This window comes from Aythya fuligula, chromosome Z (genome assembly GCF_009819795.1).
Source record: "Aythya fuligula isolate bAytFul2 chromosome Z, bAytFul2.pri, whole genome shotgun sequence".
Lineage (NCBI taxonomy): Eukaryota > Metazoa > Chordata > Aves > Anseriformes > Anatidae > Aythya > Aythya fuligula.
Genome location: NC_045593.1, coordinates 44,006,511 through 44,020,436, shown reverse-complemented (window position 1 = coordinate 44,020,436; position 13,926 = coordinate 44,006,511). Strand labels below are relative to the sequence as shown.

Below are 13,926 nucleotides of genomic sequence, written 5' to 3'. Positions count from 1 at the left end.
CCACAAAAAAAGAAAGATCAGAGAACATGAAGGACATAGCATAATGATGTTTTACCCCTTTGAAAAACAGAATCAGTCAACTTCAAAACCATTCTGTCTGACTGTACCTGAATATTTAAGTCAACTCTACCATCACTTAAGTTTGCATAATTCCAAGGATAAATAGCTATTCCACATTTTCGCTACATGGCCTTTTGACTTAAACTGGCAAGGCAGGTTATATATAGAATAAGGGAAAAAATGTTGCTTATTCTAGTACAGTAAGCGTTATGGAACTATATCATGTACATGTGTATTCATTTATAATGGGATTATTTTGCTTACTGTTGCCTTACAATAATTTCAACTTCTTTGATCATTACAGGCCTCATAGTAGTTATTGAACAATTCTCCAGTTTCCTTTCTATGACATTTTAGCTTGAGACTGTGAAGTCTGAATGCTTCTTACAAGACGTATGTACTAATCACTGGCTGCATCTAGTAAAACAGTTCTCTTTCTTTTACTCCATTAATCTCAGCTATCTCTCCTTACATTTATTATCATTCAACAACTTCCATGTGGCAGCTAATGATCTTCCTTATAAAATCCGATCTGTGCAAATGCTATTGAGAAGTAGCACGGTCAATGATTAGGATAATGGACTGAGAGCAAACAGCCAAGAGACAAATTCTACCTAGCCTAGTCATTGTTTTGTTTCATGAACACTTCTACATCATTTCTGTGCATCTTTTCTTCCTTCATCTTTTGCAGACCTGAAGGCCTCAGGGCAAGAAATCACTGCTACACTTTGATACAACTGTGGTTCAAGTATTTCACCCCACAAATTCTCTCCTGATAAAAAAATAAAGACACAGTTCCCACAAGGAAAAAACAAATATCCTTAACTCTTATCACAAATCCTTTTGCTACAGGGCAGGGAAGAGACAAACTGACAGTTGTCTTCCACTGAACCTTATGCACATTTGTCCTCCTCCAAGCATCACAGGAGCTTTGAGGGCAGATAAGTATGACACACATGACAGTTCCTTGTGAACCTCACAGTCTGTATTTATAGACCAGAAAAGCCATCCCAAAGTCTGGCACACATTTCTCAAGCATACACATGTGCATTAAGATCCTGCACCACTTATAATGCTACAGGGATTTTCCTGTCTCCACAGGTACTGCATTAAATTGGAATCACACTTGAGGACACTGCTTGCCTGTGAATGTTCTGGTGGTTCCTCACAGACACTGAAGATGGAGAGTATTTTAAATGAAAAACACTGCACAGCTCAGTACTACATAAAGCTGTCTGAGTCTCCTGAAGAACAGTTGCTTGGAACCAAAGTGAAAATAATTTGTTCTTACTCCTGTTTGTCCTTAGTTTGCTTTGTTCTGTTCTCAGCTTTACATGTGCACAAAATGGGTCTCCATTCAAAGAAGCACTCTTCACAGGATGCAGCAAAGAACAAAGGGGAGAATGGTACTGCAAAATTGTCTTGGGGAAAAAGGGAAGCTCCTACTCTTTGTATTTATAAATACTACCTCTGGCACCTTTCTGACAGAATTAAATACTTACTGTATTTAACAGGCTAATTGCACCTAAAGTAAAGCAAAAAAGCCCCATCTGAAGACTTAGCCACTTTTGTATGGGAGTAAGTAAACAGTTTTACTAACTGATACAGTGTAATTATAAACTTAGTTAACATGAAATAAATTAGACATGAGTCTATAACGGTACTGTTTAGTTGCTTATTGCCTTAACTGCCAGCAGAGTCTATTAGCAAGTAAGTGTACTCACTTACACTGTGTGTAAGACTGTGTTCTTTTTTGATATTCTGTTCCTGCAACTGAAGCTGTTGGGTTTCTCAGCCAGGTCCACTACACAGCATGCTATATGTGCTATATATCCTTTTTGGATACTATCTATCTGCTAACACTGATGCATCACAATCCTAACTTCCCAAGCTGTAGAAACAGCAACAAAATCAGTCTTTCTGCACATGTGGACCAGCCTTGTGTCCTGTTACCCAACCAAAGAAACCCACTCAAAGAGGTATTTCTATCATAAATTTTGCAGGTAAAGGCTGGTACAAATTAGAACACAAATGACTCCACTAGAACAGAGTAATCATGTGAATTCAGATGGGGAGCCAACACAAAAAAAGACCCAAACAGCAGCTACAAGCCAAAAACTTGCTCAGGACATATCTATGTTTGTAAATAAGAAAAAAAAGAAAAGGCCCAAAACCTTCTTTTAGTGTGTATCTTCTTTTCTAGCCACAATTTTTTCATCTACGCTTAATTACAGCACCTTTTCAGCCTAAGATAAATAGAACTCTCCTAGTCAATGTCCCACTATGATTCAAAGCATGTATCAGGAATTATTGACAATACAGATTATGGATGAGGCCAGCTTTCTGAGGGAGTATGGAGAAAAGACTTTTAAATATATGGGCATTATGTACACCTTTCCCTCTGGGCCAAAGAATACCCTAGTCCTATTTGCTTTGATGGCACATTCATAGTCTCAAATGCTGCTGTACTTTGCCACAGTAGTGATGAAATTATACAGTACACACAAACTACATACTATACCTACTTTCCAGGGAGACTACGTAACAGATAATACAGAATTGAATTATTTCTGATTACCTGAAGTACAATGGAATGGAAGGAGTGAGTCAGTTACATGAAATGCATTTGTATTGCAACTAGTTAATTAACTTTCAAAATAATCATACCAATTTTGTTAATGGAGGACACAAAAGCTTGGTATTTGGCCTGTTCTAATTATTTATTCTTGGTGCCATGAATCGATACTGATGGAACAGAAAACAATTTTTGACATTCTCTCTGAAAAACGTATTAACAGGTATTTGAGAGCTCTTGTGATTTTATTCTTGTCTGGACTGGAAAAGAAGATGAAAAGATGATGATTGAAAACATTAGCAAATTAAAAAAAAAAGAAAAAAAAAAAAATAAAAAACACTCATCTAAAAACACCAGTCTAAACATGGTATTTAGGCCTTTTCCCCAGATATAGAGCTGGATTTGCTTATACCAAACAGATTCTTACCAAGCTCTACTTCAAAATGTATTTCTAATGAACAAAAGAAATGAAAATGAAAAATAATTATAATGAAAAAATACAGTAAGTTGCATTCTCATCCTATTATTTAATCCATCCCAATTTATCATATATTTCAATAGAATAAAATCTTTCTCATGGCCTATTCAGAATCTTGAAATTTAAACAAAAAGAATTTCCCAAATTCAGATTGAATTCAGAACTTAGGATTCATTAATAATTCTTCACAGTTTTGACTTCATGTTTATTTTTTACATCAAAAATGTATAGATTATATACATACATACAGGACATATATATCCTGAAAATTAAACTCAAAACAACTGTAGTATTTTACAACCATATTTGTTCTAAGAAGAAATAATTCTGTAAATTCACCAGGTGTATGTAGAAACAATATAGTCTTTGCTGTTTATAGATTAGGAGTCTAAATAGCTTTATCGTCTCACCTTCATTGTCGCAGTCTTGCAACGAAAGCCATATTTGATCTACCAGACCAACTCCTTTTACTTCACCATGAACTGGAATGGAATGCATTACCATTAATGCAATTGTCAAGGGCTTGGTTTGCAATTGCCATTTCTACTATATTTTATATTCACATTTCTTCACCAATTGCATTATTTTCCATCCTACTCTGCAGGAAAATATCTGCTGCATGATACTTCTAGTTGTTTCCCATTCACATTTTTCACCATTAACAATCTATACAATGAAGAGGACTGTCACTGTTAACTGGTATTTTTTTGGACTGGATTCTACTTGACACAGCTTGTGCATGTCTTTTAGAGCTTTAGAAAACTGTATAGCTTAAAAATATGTATAAAAGAACTATAGTATCATGCATTATGATCGGTAGTGAGGACATATTCCTCAGTCACCAGCCATATTCTTCTTAGTGAATATCTTTGGCTTGCAAAAATGAACATAACATTCAGATAACTCCTACTGAAGTCAAGGGTCAATCCTTAGTCATATTGCATAGAGCACATTTTTGCTTACACTTTGCGTTTTACATTTTTCCACTGGGGCTTTTGCTGGGGATCATATACAGACCTAAGCTGATTCATTAATAGCCAAGTCAGTAATTCACTGCATTAAAGAATTCTCAAAAGATCTATCATCAAAGCAGCTTGTTTAGTACCTGGCCCTACTCCTTACTCCTAGCACTGAAATTAATGTCTAACCAACTTGCATTGCCTAAAGTTTCTCTGAGGTCTGTAGTGCCAGAGGACCTGGATTTCTCTTTCTGTTCCTGTAATTACTATAACAGGTGTTCTCCATCTGTTCTAGTCATTGGTAGCTCAAAATTCAAGCCTTTCTGTCCTAATTTTTCAGTTACCTGTGCTAAGTATTCTTTGCAACGTGAAAACATGTATTTCATATGCAACGACAACAGGTCTGCAGCCAGTAGACCTGGACATATGTTATGAATTCAATACAGGGACAGACATACAAAAGGAAAATAAAAAATAAATAAATAAAAGCAATCACCAGCCAAATGGCAGGGCTCAACTTTAATAATCCATTTAAATTATATTGCTTGAAAATTTGTGTAGCTGAAAAATTATATATATATGTATACACAAATACCTTCCAACATCCTTCACATGAGTCACTCAACAGCTTTCCCCTTGGAAATTATATTAACTTTAAGTTACTAGTCCCACACAAAAATGCAATAGAAATAGATTTTCTATTACCAACATTTTATGAACAGCATAAAGTTAATAGGGTATGTATAAAACTGTTTTGAGTGACATTAAATACAATGTCAGTAGAATGAGTAAAATGAACTGTGTACATTCTTTGACTGATTAGGGATTACAACACACAGCAAATTTGGAAACATTGTGTTCAACAAGTATGATTAACTGTGTTCATAATGTTCTACAGTACAGCTGACCTCTAGGAGCTCACTCCTGAAATTATTATGATACCTCAAGAGCTGTTTCTTGACTGCAGACCTTTACCCTGTCTAGATTTTCTTAAAAAGCTGAAGATGGAAGAGATGATGCCTTACATTTTATCTGCTATTTTTCAGCCAACATAAAAATTATACCAGAACAACTTTTTTGGTCCAGAGAGCAGCAACAGAAGGCCTTTGAAACACCCACTCCACTCTCATTGCTGCAGAAAGTGCCACCATTATCTCCACGAGTTTTAATGTCCAGGTAACAGTTGCCAGATCATGTATCAACACAGCCAATATGGGTAGGATTCAGCTCAAAATCTGGAGGGCACTCACAGATGTAACTACCAGCAGTATTGACACATGTGCTACTGATGCAGGTTGTGGGATCTTCACATTTAACATCTGTGAAGTTACCAGAATGAGGTGGATGTATTTGTAATAGTACTGTAGCAGTACACTATAATAATACTGTAATAGCACTGTAGTAGTACACTGTACTACTACAAATACATCCAGCTCATTCTGATCAGCTCATTCTGATCTAGTCAACAGATCTTAAATATCACTTTCACACCTCAGAATTTATACTTTAAAAAGCAGAAAATATTTAGCAATATCATGTCTACATACAAACTGAAGTTTATAAGGATAGGCAGCCCTACTTGCCTCTTGACAAAGTATCAAATCCGTATTTTAGCAGCCTGTTCAGAAAGCAACTGCTTGTCTGAGAGAATACTCTAATGAGATTCCAAACAAAAGTACAATTAAGATATTCTGCTGTATTTGTGGGTGACTTTATGATATTTTTTAAAACAGGCAAGGTATGTTACAGGGAGAAAGCTTTCCACCCCCAATTAGAGGAACATTGTGGCCTTTCTTGCAATTAAAATAGGGAATCTGGGACTCCCCTTAGGATTTACATCACTTTAGGATGTGAGGTTAGTTGCTCAGTAGGTCTATTTAGTCTACACTGAACCAATTTCTAAAGAAGGGGAAAAAAAAATGAACTAATAATATATTTTTAAATACACTTTTCACACGTTGTTCTGGAAAACAAATTGCCTAAATACATTAGGAAGGATATCATCCCTGTCGTGGAAGCACCCTTTCTCTCACATAAGGAGAAACATTTTCTCAAACTCAGCTCAATTTTGCAGAATCAAATACCTGAAATATGTTACAGCATTGTTTCACAGATGAACATACTTTCCTGTCCATAACACAACCATGGGATTAAAATGGACAAGAAGAGAGGGGAAAAGCATCATTCATGACTACCAAATGGTGTGACCCAAAGCCATTCATCAGCACAGCTCCCCTGTACTTTCATCAGAGCTGAGCCCTCTCCTGTAATAATACGGCTTTATGTCTGAGCTTGACAATGCTAAGAGTTATTGATGACAACCTCGATTAAACTAGTAATTAAATCCTCCAGAACACTCATATGGCTGGGGAAGGGTTATAAGAAGGACAGAGACCAAGAAGCAGTTATGACCTTGAAAGGAAAGTATTGATCACATTTTGCCTTGTGAAAGGAAGGAGGGAAAAATGAAACCAACCATCCTGAATCATTAATGAACACCCACTGCATGCTCCTAATTCCATGTTTTTACATATCCAAGTAAACCTTTCTTTCGGCATTCTCAAAAACAGAGCATTTACAAACTATTCATAAAGAGAAACTGCAAATTCATTACAGACAATATGAAATACATCCAGACAACAACTCAGAAGGTGTCTTTTTTTTTTCTGTATGTTAGACTATACTGTGCCGTATAACATATGTTACATATGTTTTATATGTATACATATATGTATGTGTATATGTATTATGTTTATTACTGTGAGCAACCATAAAATGCCAATTTTTATTGATTGCCAATGCTACTATGTAGGCTTTCCTCAGTACCCACTGATGTAGAATAGGATTTTCCAGTTTTTAGATCTTTCCTAAGATCTAAGAAGGCCCACTTTATATGAGGAATATCCATTCAGCCCTTAAAAAAGGTGTTTGATTTGTATTTATTTTGCTTTTTTTTTTTTTTTTTTTAAAATGTTCTCCACACAATAGAATGGAATAATATTACATGAAAAATAGTGATTCATATAGCAGGAAAAATCTGAGCAACTTTATGGTCCATCCATCAGGAGCAAACTGCTCCTGCATGGGCTCCTCTCCATGGGCTGCAGCTCCGGCCCGGGGCCTGCTCCTGTGGGAGCTCTCCGTGGGCTGCAGCCTCCTCCAGGCCACATCCACCTGCTCCACCGGGGGCTCCTCCACCCATGGGAGGGCTGCAGCGTGGAGATCTGCTCCATGTGGGACCTATGGGCTGCAGGGGGACAGCCTGCTCCACCGGGGGCCTCTCCCTGCACAGGCGGCAGGGGAACTGCTGCTGCCTGCCTGCAGCACCTCCTGCCCTCCTGCTGCACTGACCTGCGGGTCTGCAGGGCTGTTTTGGACTCCTGACTCTCTCAGCTGCTGTTATGCAGCAGTTTTTCTTTTTTTCCCTTTCTTAAATATGCTCCCACGGAGATGCAAACAACATTGCTTATTGGCTTGGCTCTGGCCAGAGGTGGGTTCCTTTTGGAGCCAGCTGAAACCAGCGCTTATCTGACATGGGGCAGCTGCTGGATTCTTCTCACAGAGGTCACCCCTGGAGCCCCCTGCTACCAAAACCTTGCCATATAAACTTAACACAGAAAATGTATAAAAATTTTCTCCTAATTTATCTTATATTTCACCATGTCCTCCTTCTGACTATTTCTACCTCAGTGCATTGTGTGATTTTTCTGCCATGGCCTCCTTTCCTACAAGTTATCTCCAACATCTTTCATTTGGGTAGGTCCAGCTACTTACTGCAACACAGAGGAAGCCTCCTTTTTCCTTCTTGGCTCAACTAGCAGTTCTACTGCAAATCACACTCTATCTATTAATGTTCTTCTTCAGAGAAGTAATAACTTCTGTTATTAAGAAGTTATAACTTCTTAATATTAACTTCTTAATGTTATTAAGAAGTTATAACTTCTTAATAACAGAAGTTCTGTTATTAAGGTTACAGAACTGCTTTTTTGATTTCAAAAAGCCTTTATTCAACAAATCTACCATGTTAAGAGTCTGGAAAAACATTAAGCCAAGAAATTTTTTTAAATGCGATTGAGCCAAGAGAACTTGAAGAGAGCCACCAAACAACTTAATGATCATTGATTACAGGCACTTTCTCAGAGATAGGTACTCAGCAGAGGTAGGTACACAAAGCAAGTCCAAAGACGAAAAGATTTTTCTGTTTACCACCCAACATAGGAAGGAATAAATGCAACAACTTCTTTCCCCACTGCCACGCAGCAATGCACTGGCAGAAGTCTATAGGTTGTATCTGTACAGAGGAGCGCTTATTGCTATCAAAGACAGTGAGCTCATGGATGTAGGAAGTGGACTGGTTTCAAAATGTCCGTGTGATCAGTTTCTCTTCTAGCTGCTCGCTTAATTACCAGCATTTATGCTTTCTAGAGATCATAAATTGTCCTTAATTTTAACCATCTAATACCCTCTTTTTCAAGGACAATATGGCAGCATTTTCAAAAGCTGAGAATTACTACTACCAGTATTAAAGTCAGGTACCTTCTATAGTAATAGGATAGCAAAACCCACCAGAGTAATACTAACACATCAATACTTACTTTGTAAAAAAAAAAATGTTAACAATTGTCTTATACAAAATATATAAAAAAAAATGTTAACAATTGCCTTATACAAAATATATAGGTCATTAAAACTTCAGTATTGCAAAATCTCAGTCAAAAGCCCTGAACTCTGAAATATAACAGGTCTGCTCACAGTGGAAATTTATATTTTTTATGCTAATGAAAAAACATCCAAAAAAGATTAAAAGTTCATAGGTAAAGAACAGGTGAGCTGGGGAATAAGGACACTCACAGAGAGAAAGAGAGAAACTGTGGATTGCAAAGACAGACTATACAGATCAAAAGAAAACATGAAAACCTACACTATAACAAAACCAGAAACCAAGTATCTTCAGCCTTACTACAAGATTGCGGTGTGACCACACAATAATTTTAGCAAGAATCTGGCAATGGACAGTTTTACATCAGAAATTACATGGTGCTATGCAGACAGAGAAGAATTGTTCGGTTTACGTTTTCCCCCTACCATTGTCTGATCTGTAAAAATATAGGCAATGAAAAATGACATGTTTCAGTATCATGAATTGGACAGAATACAAATGCCATATCCACTGGCCTTTAGGACCTAAAAATTAATTCTTTCTCACAAAAACAGATTCTTATTCCCTTTACACTTCAAAAACACCACAAACCTTCCAACTGTTGGGTACACAGTTGTGTTCAGTCCCATGGCTCTGGCATAGACTTAATAAAAAATCAAGGAGGAATAAAATGCAGTGAGGTGTTCCCCTGTCAAAAAAAGGTCACGGTCTTGGCTATAACTTCCAGAGTCACCTAACATCAGAATAGACCTCTAGTGGTTTTTAAAAAAAATGATTGCTTACCATCCTATGCATAAGTCTGAAATGTACAGACCAAGGGAAAAATTATCCTGCTCCTCCATGTATGATACAAGTGTGAGGAGTTGATCATAATGGTTATTCTGCAATAACCTGGTGTCTCTGTTCCCACCAATGGTGCCTCCCATGCTGAAAAAGCAATAGAATGTGGTAACCAAGCTACAACAAAGAGGTTTGCTCTCACTGCTGGTCAAACCCTGCAGTACCCATCACCACAACACAGACTGCCATTCTTCTGATGTAACAGAGCTAATCAGATGGTTCTATGCATACAATTATTTGCACATGGTGGGTGGGAGAGTCTTCATTTTTTTTGCTTCAGTTGTGATTTTATTTTCACACACTGAAAGTCTCTGTATTGCCTGAAATATCCAGAGAAAGCCTGCCAATGCCTGAATTTGTTATTGTATTCTTTGATGTGTTCACATCTGATCTTGTGACCACATGGGAGTAGCACAGGTCAGATTAAGCAAACCTTTGCCAACAGAGGTGTTCTGGCTAGGGGCCAGGCTGACTGCCACTGTACTGTTTAGAGAGCTTTGCAGAATAAGCTTTCTCATCTAACCTGCAGTGGCTGTGATGTGAGAAGCTTATTTCTTTGCCCTGCCTGTCAAATTTTCAGTGTTCAGTGACCCAGTTCATACCAAACTGAGGTTTAATGTTTTGTTTCTTCTTCTTTAAAAAGAGTGCAGGAATTCAAGACAACATGGACACACAGTGGGGCAGAGCAGAAGACAGCTGATTGCAAGACACTGCTAGCTAAGGAGCAGGACATCTGCCCCAAGAGAACAGTTCTTTTCCCCCAGTCCCATGATATTCTGAAACATACATGTACATACCTTCAGGTATCACATTTCACATTAACAAAGCAACCTCTCAGACATACAATTCCACTGATTGCTAGATCTTGATTTCAGGTTGGCAGCACTTTGAGAGGAGAGAAAATCCAGCTTGCCAGGCTTTCACTGTGGTGCTACAGAGCTCAGAAAAGCTTCTGGCACCAGTTGAACAGTTACTGTGACTGGACTAGGTTTGGCAGCCTTTTCAAGATAGTTGTAAATGATGCATTCCCAATACTAACCTGACCTGGAACAAGCTCTTACACTGTTGTGATAGGAGACATCCTCTGCCCTTATCATCTCTGAGAACTCATCAGAGATGACACTCTCCACAGGTCTCTATCCTCCCCCTTTACTGTCTTTTTTTCTTCCTTTCATTGGATAGGATTATCAATTCTTTCTTTCTGCATTCACTTTCCCACCTTTTTTATTCCCTCTCAACGATGTCACAGGCCATCCTTGCAAAGCCGGGTTGAGACCATGCACAACCTTCCAGATGGACAAGAACTCACACTACCTATTTCCACCATTTTTCCTGACAATGGAATTTAGTCCCACTTTCCCCATCATAATTAAATACTGCATCTTCAGTCTTTACAACTTTTCTACAACATCTGACACCCATGTTAATCCTTTTTCCCATTTCTTTCTACTCAGGATATAATCAGTCCTTCTAGTAAGAAAATGAAAAAGGTTGTGATTTTTCACTTCTCTGCTTGTTTTCCCTTGGTTATACTACAATGTTAACTAAACAACCCATTCTTTTTTTCCCCTAGCAGTTTAAGAAACATACTATCTGCTCATCAATTTTAGTCTTCTCACTTGCCCCAGAGATCTCCCCTCCTAGATTCCCTTACACCTGTTTTCAGCCCCTCCTCTGGTATTCTCTCTCTTTTCTCACTTCAGAAAGATAGGCTTTGATCTTGCCTTTTTTTTTTTTCTTTTAATGTCCTCTGTCCCTCAGACTACTACCTATATTTCTGATTGATCTCAGTGTAGGAACTGCAGAAGGTTCAGCTAGCATGTTTTTGTGGTTTATCAGCCCTCTGGTGACAATCTTCCTGGTCTGGATTGAGGACCTTACTCTATGTAGTCCTGACCCATGACTGCATTTCTTGCTAGCCTTACCTAACGTATCATTCACCTTCTGTGCTAGGAGTTTTGCATGGCTTGTGGTTTAGAGCTATTCGTTCTGATCCAAATTGCCACACGTTGTACTTTTTTATAAAGCAACTCTTGAATTCCTTACAGTAAATCTTATAAAGAAGAAAATGTAATTATTTTCATAAACTAATGGTCAAGGTGATGCTAGTACAAAGAATCCCCAACCAACTGTACTTCTGCTGAAGACAGACTAAAATATACACAGAGAACTTCAAAACATTATTTTGCAGAAAAGGTAAAACAAATCTGTTCAGTTTGGCTGCAGGAGTTATGCAAATTTATGCAAAATTCATTCTAATCACTTTGTTTGTTTTTCCATCTTTAATATTTTAGACATGTTTACCATGATTAGCAGCCTTTTTTAATGAAATGTAACAACAGAAATGTGTCAGACATACGACTACATTTTTAAAGGTGAATCATGGGCAGTAAAGCCCTGAGTTATTTCAAAAATTGATGTATTTGTGTTTTAAGTGACTAATATATGAGTATACTGGAATCAAAAAAATATTCAAACACCATAAACTTCTGTTAAAGAAATCAGAAAATTATCTTCAGCCACATTTAGGGAGATATTTATGTGCATCCAGCTGACAGATTATATACCAAACCAGGAATGGGTAGGCATATATGAACATGAACATAAATGTACATGGATGCCTCAGTCTGTATAAAGAGGATTAATCAGTTCAGGGTACTACCTGTGTTCATACTTACCACTAGACACTTAAAGTTTTCTCACTGGCCATCAGCAAAATACCTTTGCTGTACCTTTTGTACTTTCTACACACATGAGCCAACACAGCCAGGCATATTTGAAGTGCAGTGGAGAGCACTCTCTGAAACTTCCATTCCTCAAACTCCCTCCTCCATAACTGTATGGTAGCTAAGGCTCAAGAAGGAGAGTTGGTCCATATCTTGTCCAGAGAAGGCTCAGTAGAGACCTTATTAGCTGGGTCTCTTTCCTGTTACTTCCTTTGTGAGTTCTGCCACGTTGGCTGGAAGCAGTGCTCCAGCAAAACGTTGATATTTCATCCCTGATTTAATAAGCTATTTAAGAACCACTCTAAGATGCCTCCCTCATCCAGAGCCCAGTCTGTTACAGTGCCAAGGTTAATTGAGGAGCTAAAGGCCAAGATTAAGTTCCACCTATTCTCTGGGAGGATTTAGTTTCCCATGTTACTACAAAGATGCTTTCCTAGATGCACATGGAAGCTGACACAGCCAACCGCAGGACCTCTGCCTGCTGCACTTCTCTCCCTAAAGAAATGCTAACCCCCATCAATATAAATGAGTCCAATTCCCATCTACGCTCAGTTACTGGCAGGCTAGTATAAAGGGGTCATTGTGTAAAAAAGAGCCAGGCTCACTGACCTTTTTTTTTTTTTTAAAGAAGGATACCATCAGCATACCAACATCTTTAGAAACCAATCACGCATTCTGTGCAGCTCATTTCCTCTCTCCCTTCACTGAGACCACTCCTCCCCTCACACCCCCCCCTTCCCCAAAAGGAAAAAAAGAACAAGGACAGGACTTCAGTTTTAAATATTAACAAGACAGCTCTTTGACTGAGTGACAGTAAAAAAAATAAATAAAATAAAATAAAATTCTGAAGTCTTCATTGTAACTGAAGTTTTTCTTTTTTTTTTTTTTTCCCTTGCACTAAAACAAAACAAACTAGTAATCAAGTTATTGAACTGAAAGAAAACATTTAAAATGAAGCATTTCCACAACATTGCTCACTATTCTGAATGATTTTTCCGTACTGTAACAGAGGAGAAAGGTTATCAGTAGTCAGATGCAATGGAATGACTTGGAAAAACATAGGGTATGTAACTAGCTGACTTTGAAGTATCTAATTAAAGTTTAACTAAACTTGAAGGTTCGGACATCTGGAAGAAGCACTAGGAAATTCTCAGAAGCTCTATGCCTTGTAGTTAAAGGGCAAGTAATAAATGACAGGAATGAATTTAGTGTGCACAAAATTGGAAACTGCTGTTCCATTGCTAGCAGGTGTATGCAATAGTGCACATACACACACACAAAAAAAAGAAAATCATACATGTAGTGGTCAGTGAGAACAGTGCTCACACTTATGACATGAAAGCACCTGTTTGTGGAAGCACAGCTTGTACTTAGCAAAAGTGTTGTGCTGCCTTCTGGGAGCAAATCAAGGTTTGCAAAAGTTACCATCATTGCTGTATCTAAGCACTTAAATGCTAGGCGATGTCATTGTGATTAATAATGAATGTATATTGTGGCATGAATATTTTGAAAGTACACAGATGGGTCAGCCAATTGCACAAATGACTGCAAACACATGGTGGAAATTCCGCTCCCTTTGGCACCAGAGGGTAAGGCTGTAAGCCCAGGGTGCCAAAGGCAGTATCAGT

At 37.9% G+C, this 13,926-nt stretch overlaps 1 protein-coding gene across 6 annotated transcripts in view; it reads right to left on the bottom strand.

Moving 5' to 3' along the window:
- The window catches only part of NTRK2 (neurotrophic receptor tyrosine kinase 2), a 200,792-nt gene that overhangs the window by 118,041 nt on the left and 68,825 nt on the right, over nucleotides 1–13,926 (bottom strand). For 3 of the 6 annotated variants that reach the window (XM_032205277.1, XM_032205278.1, XM_032205282.1), the window contains one exon: nucleotides 3,524–3,595. The exons of the other annotated variants lie outside the window; for them this stretch is intronic. In XM_032205277.1, coding sequence (XP_032061168.1) covers nucleotides 3,524–3,595 — 72 coding nt within the window. The remainder of the gene's footprint in view (nucleotides 1–3,523; nucleotides 3,596–13,926) is intronic. 6 annotated transcript variants of the gene reach the window in all.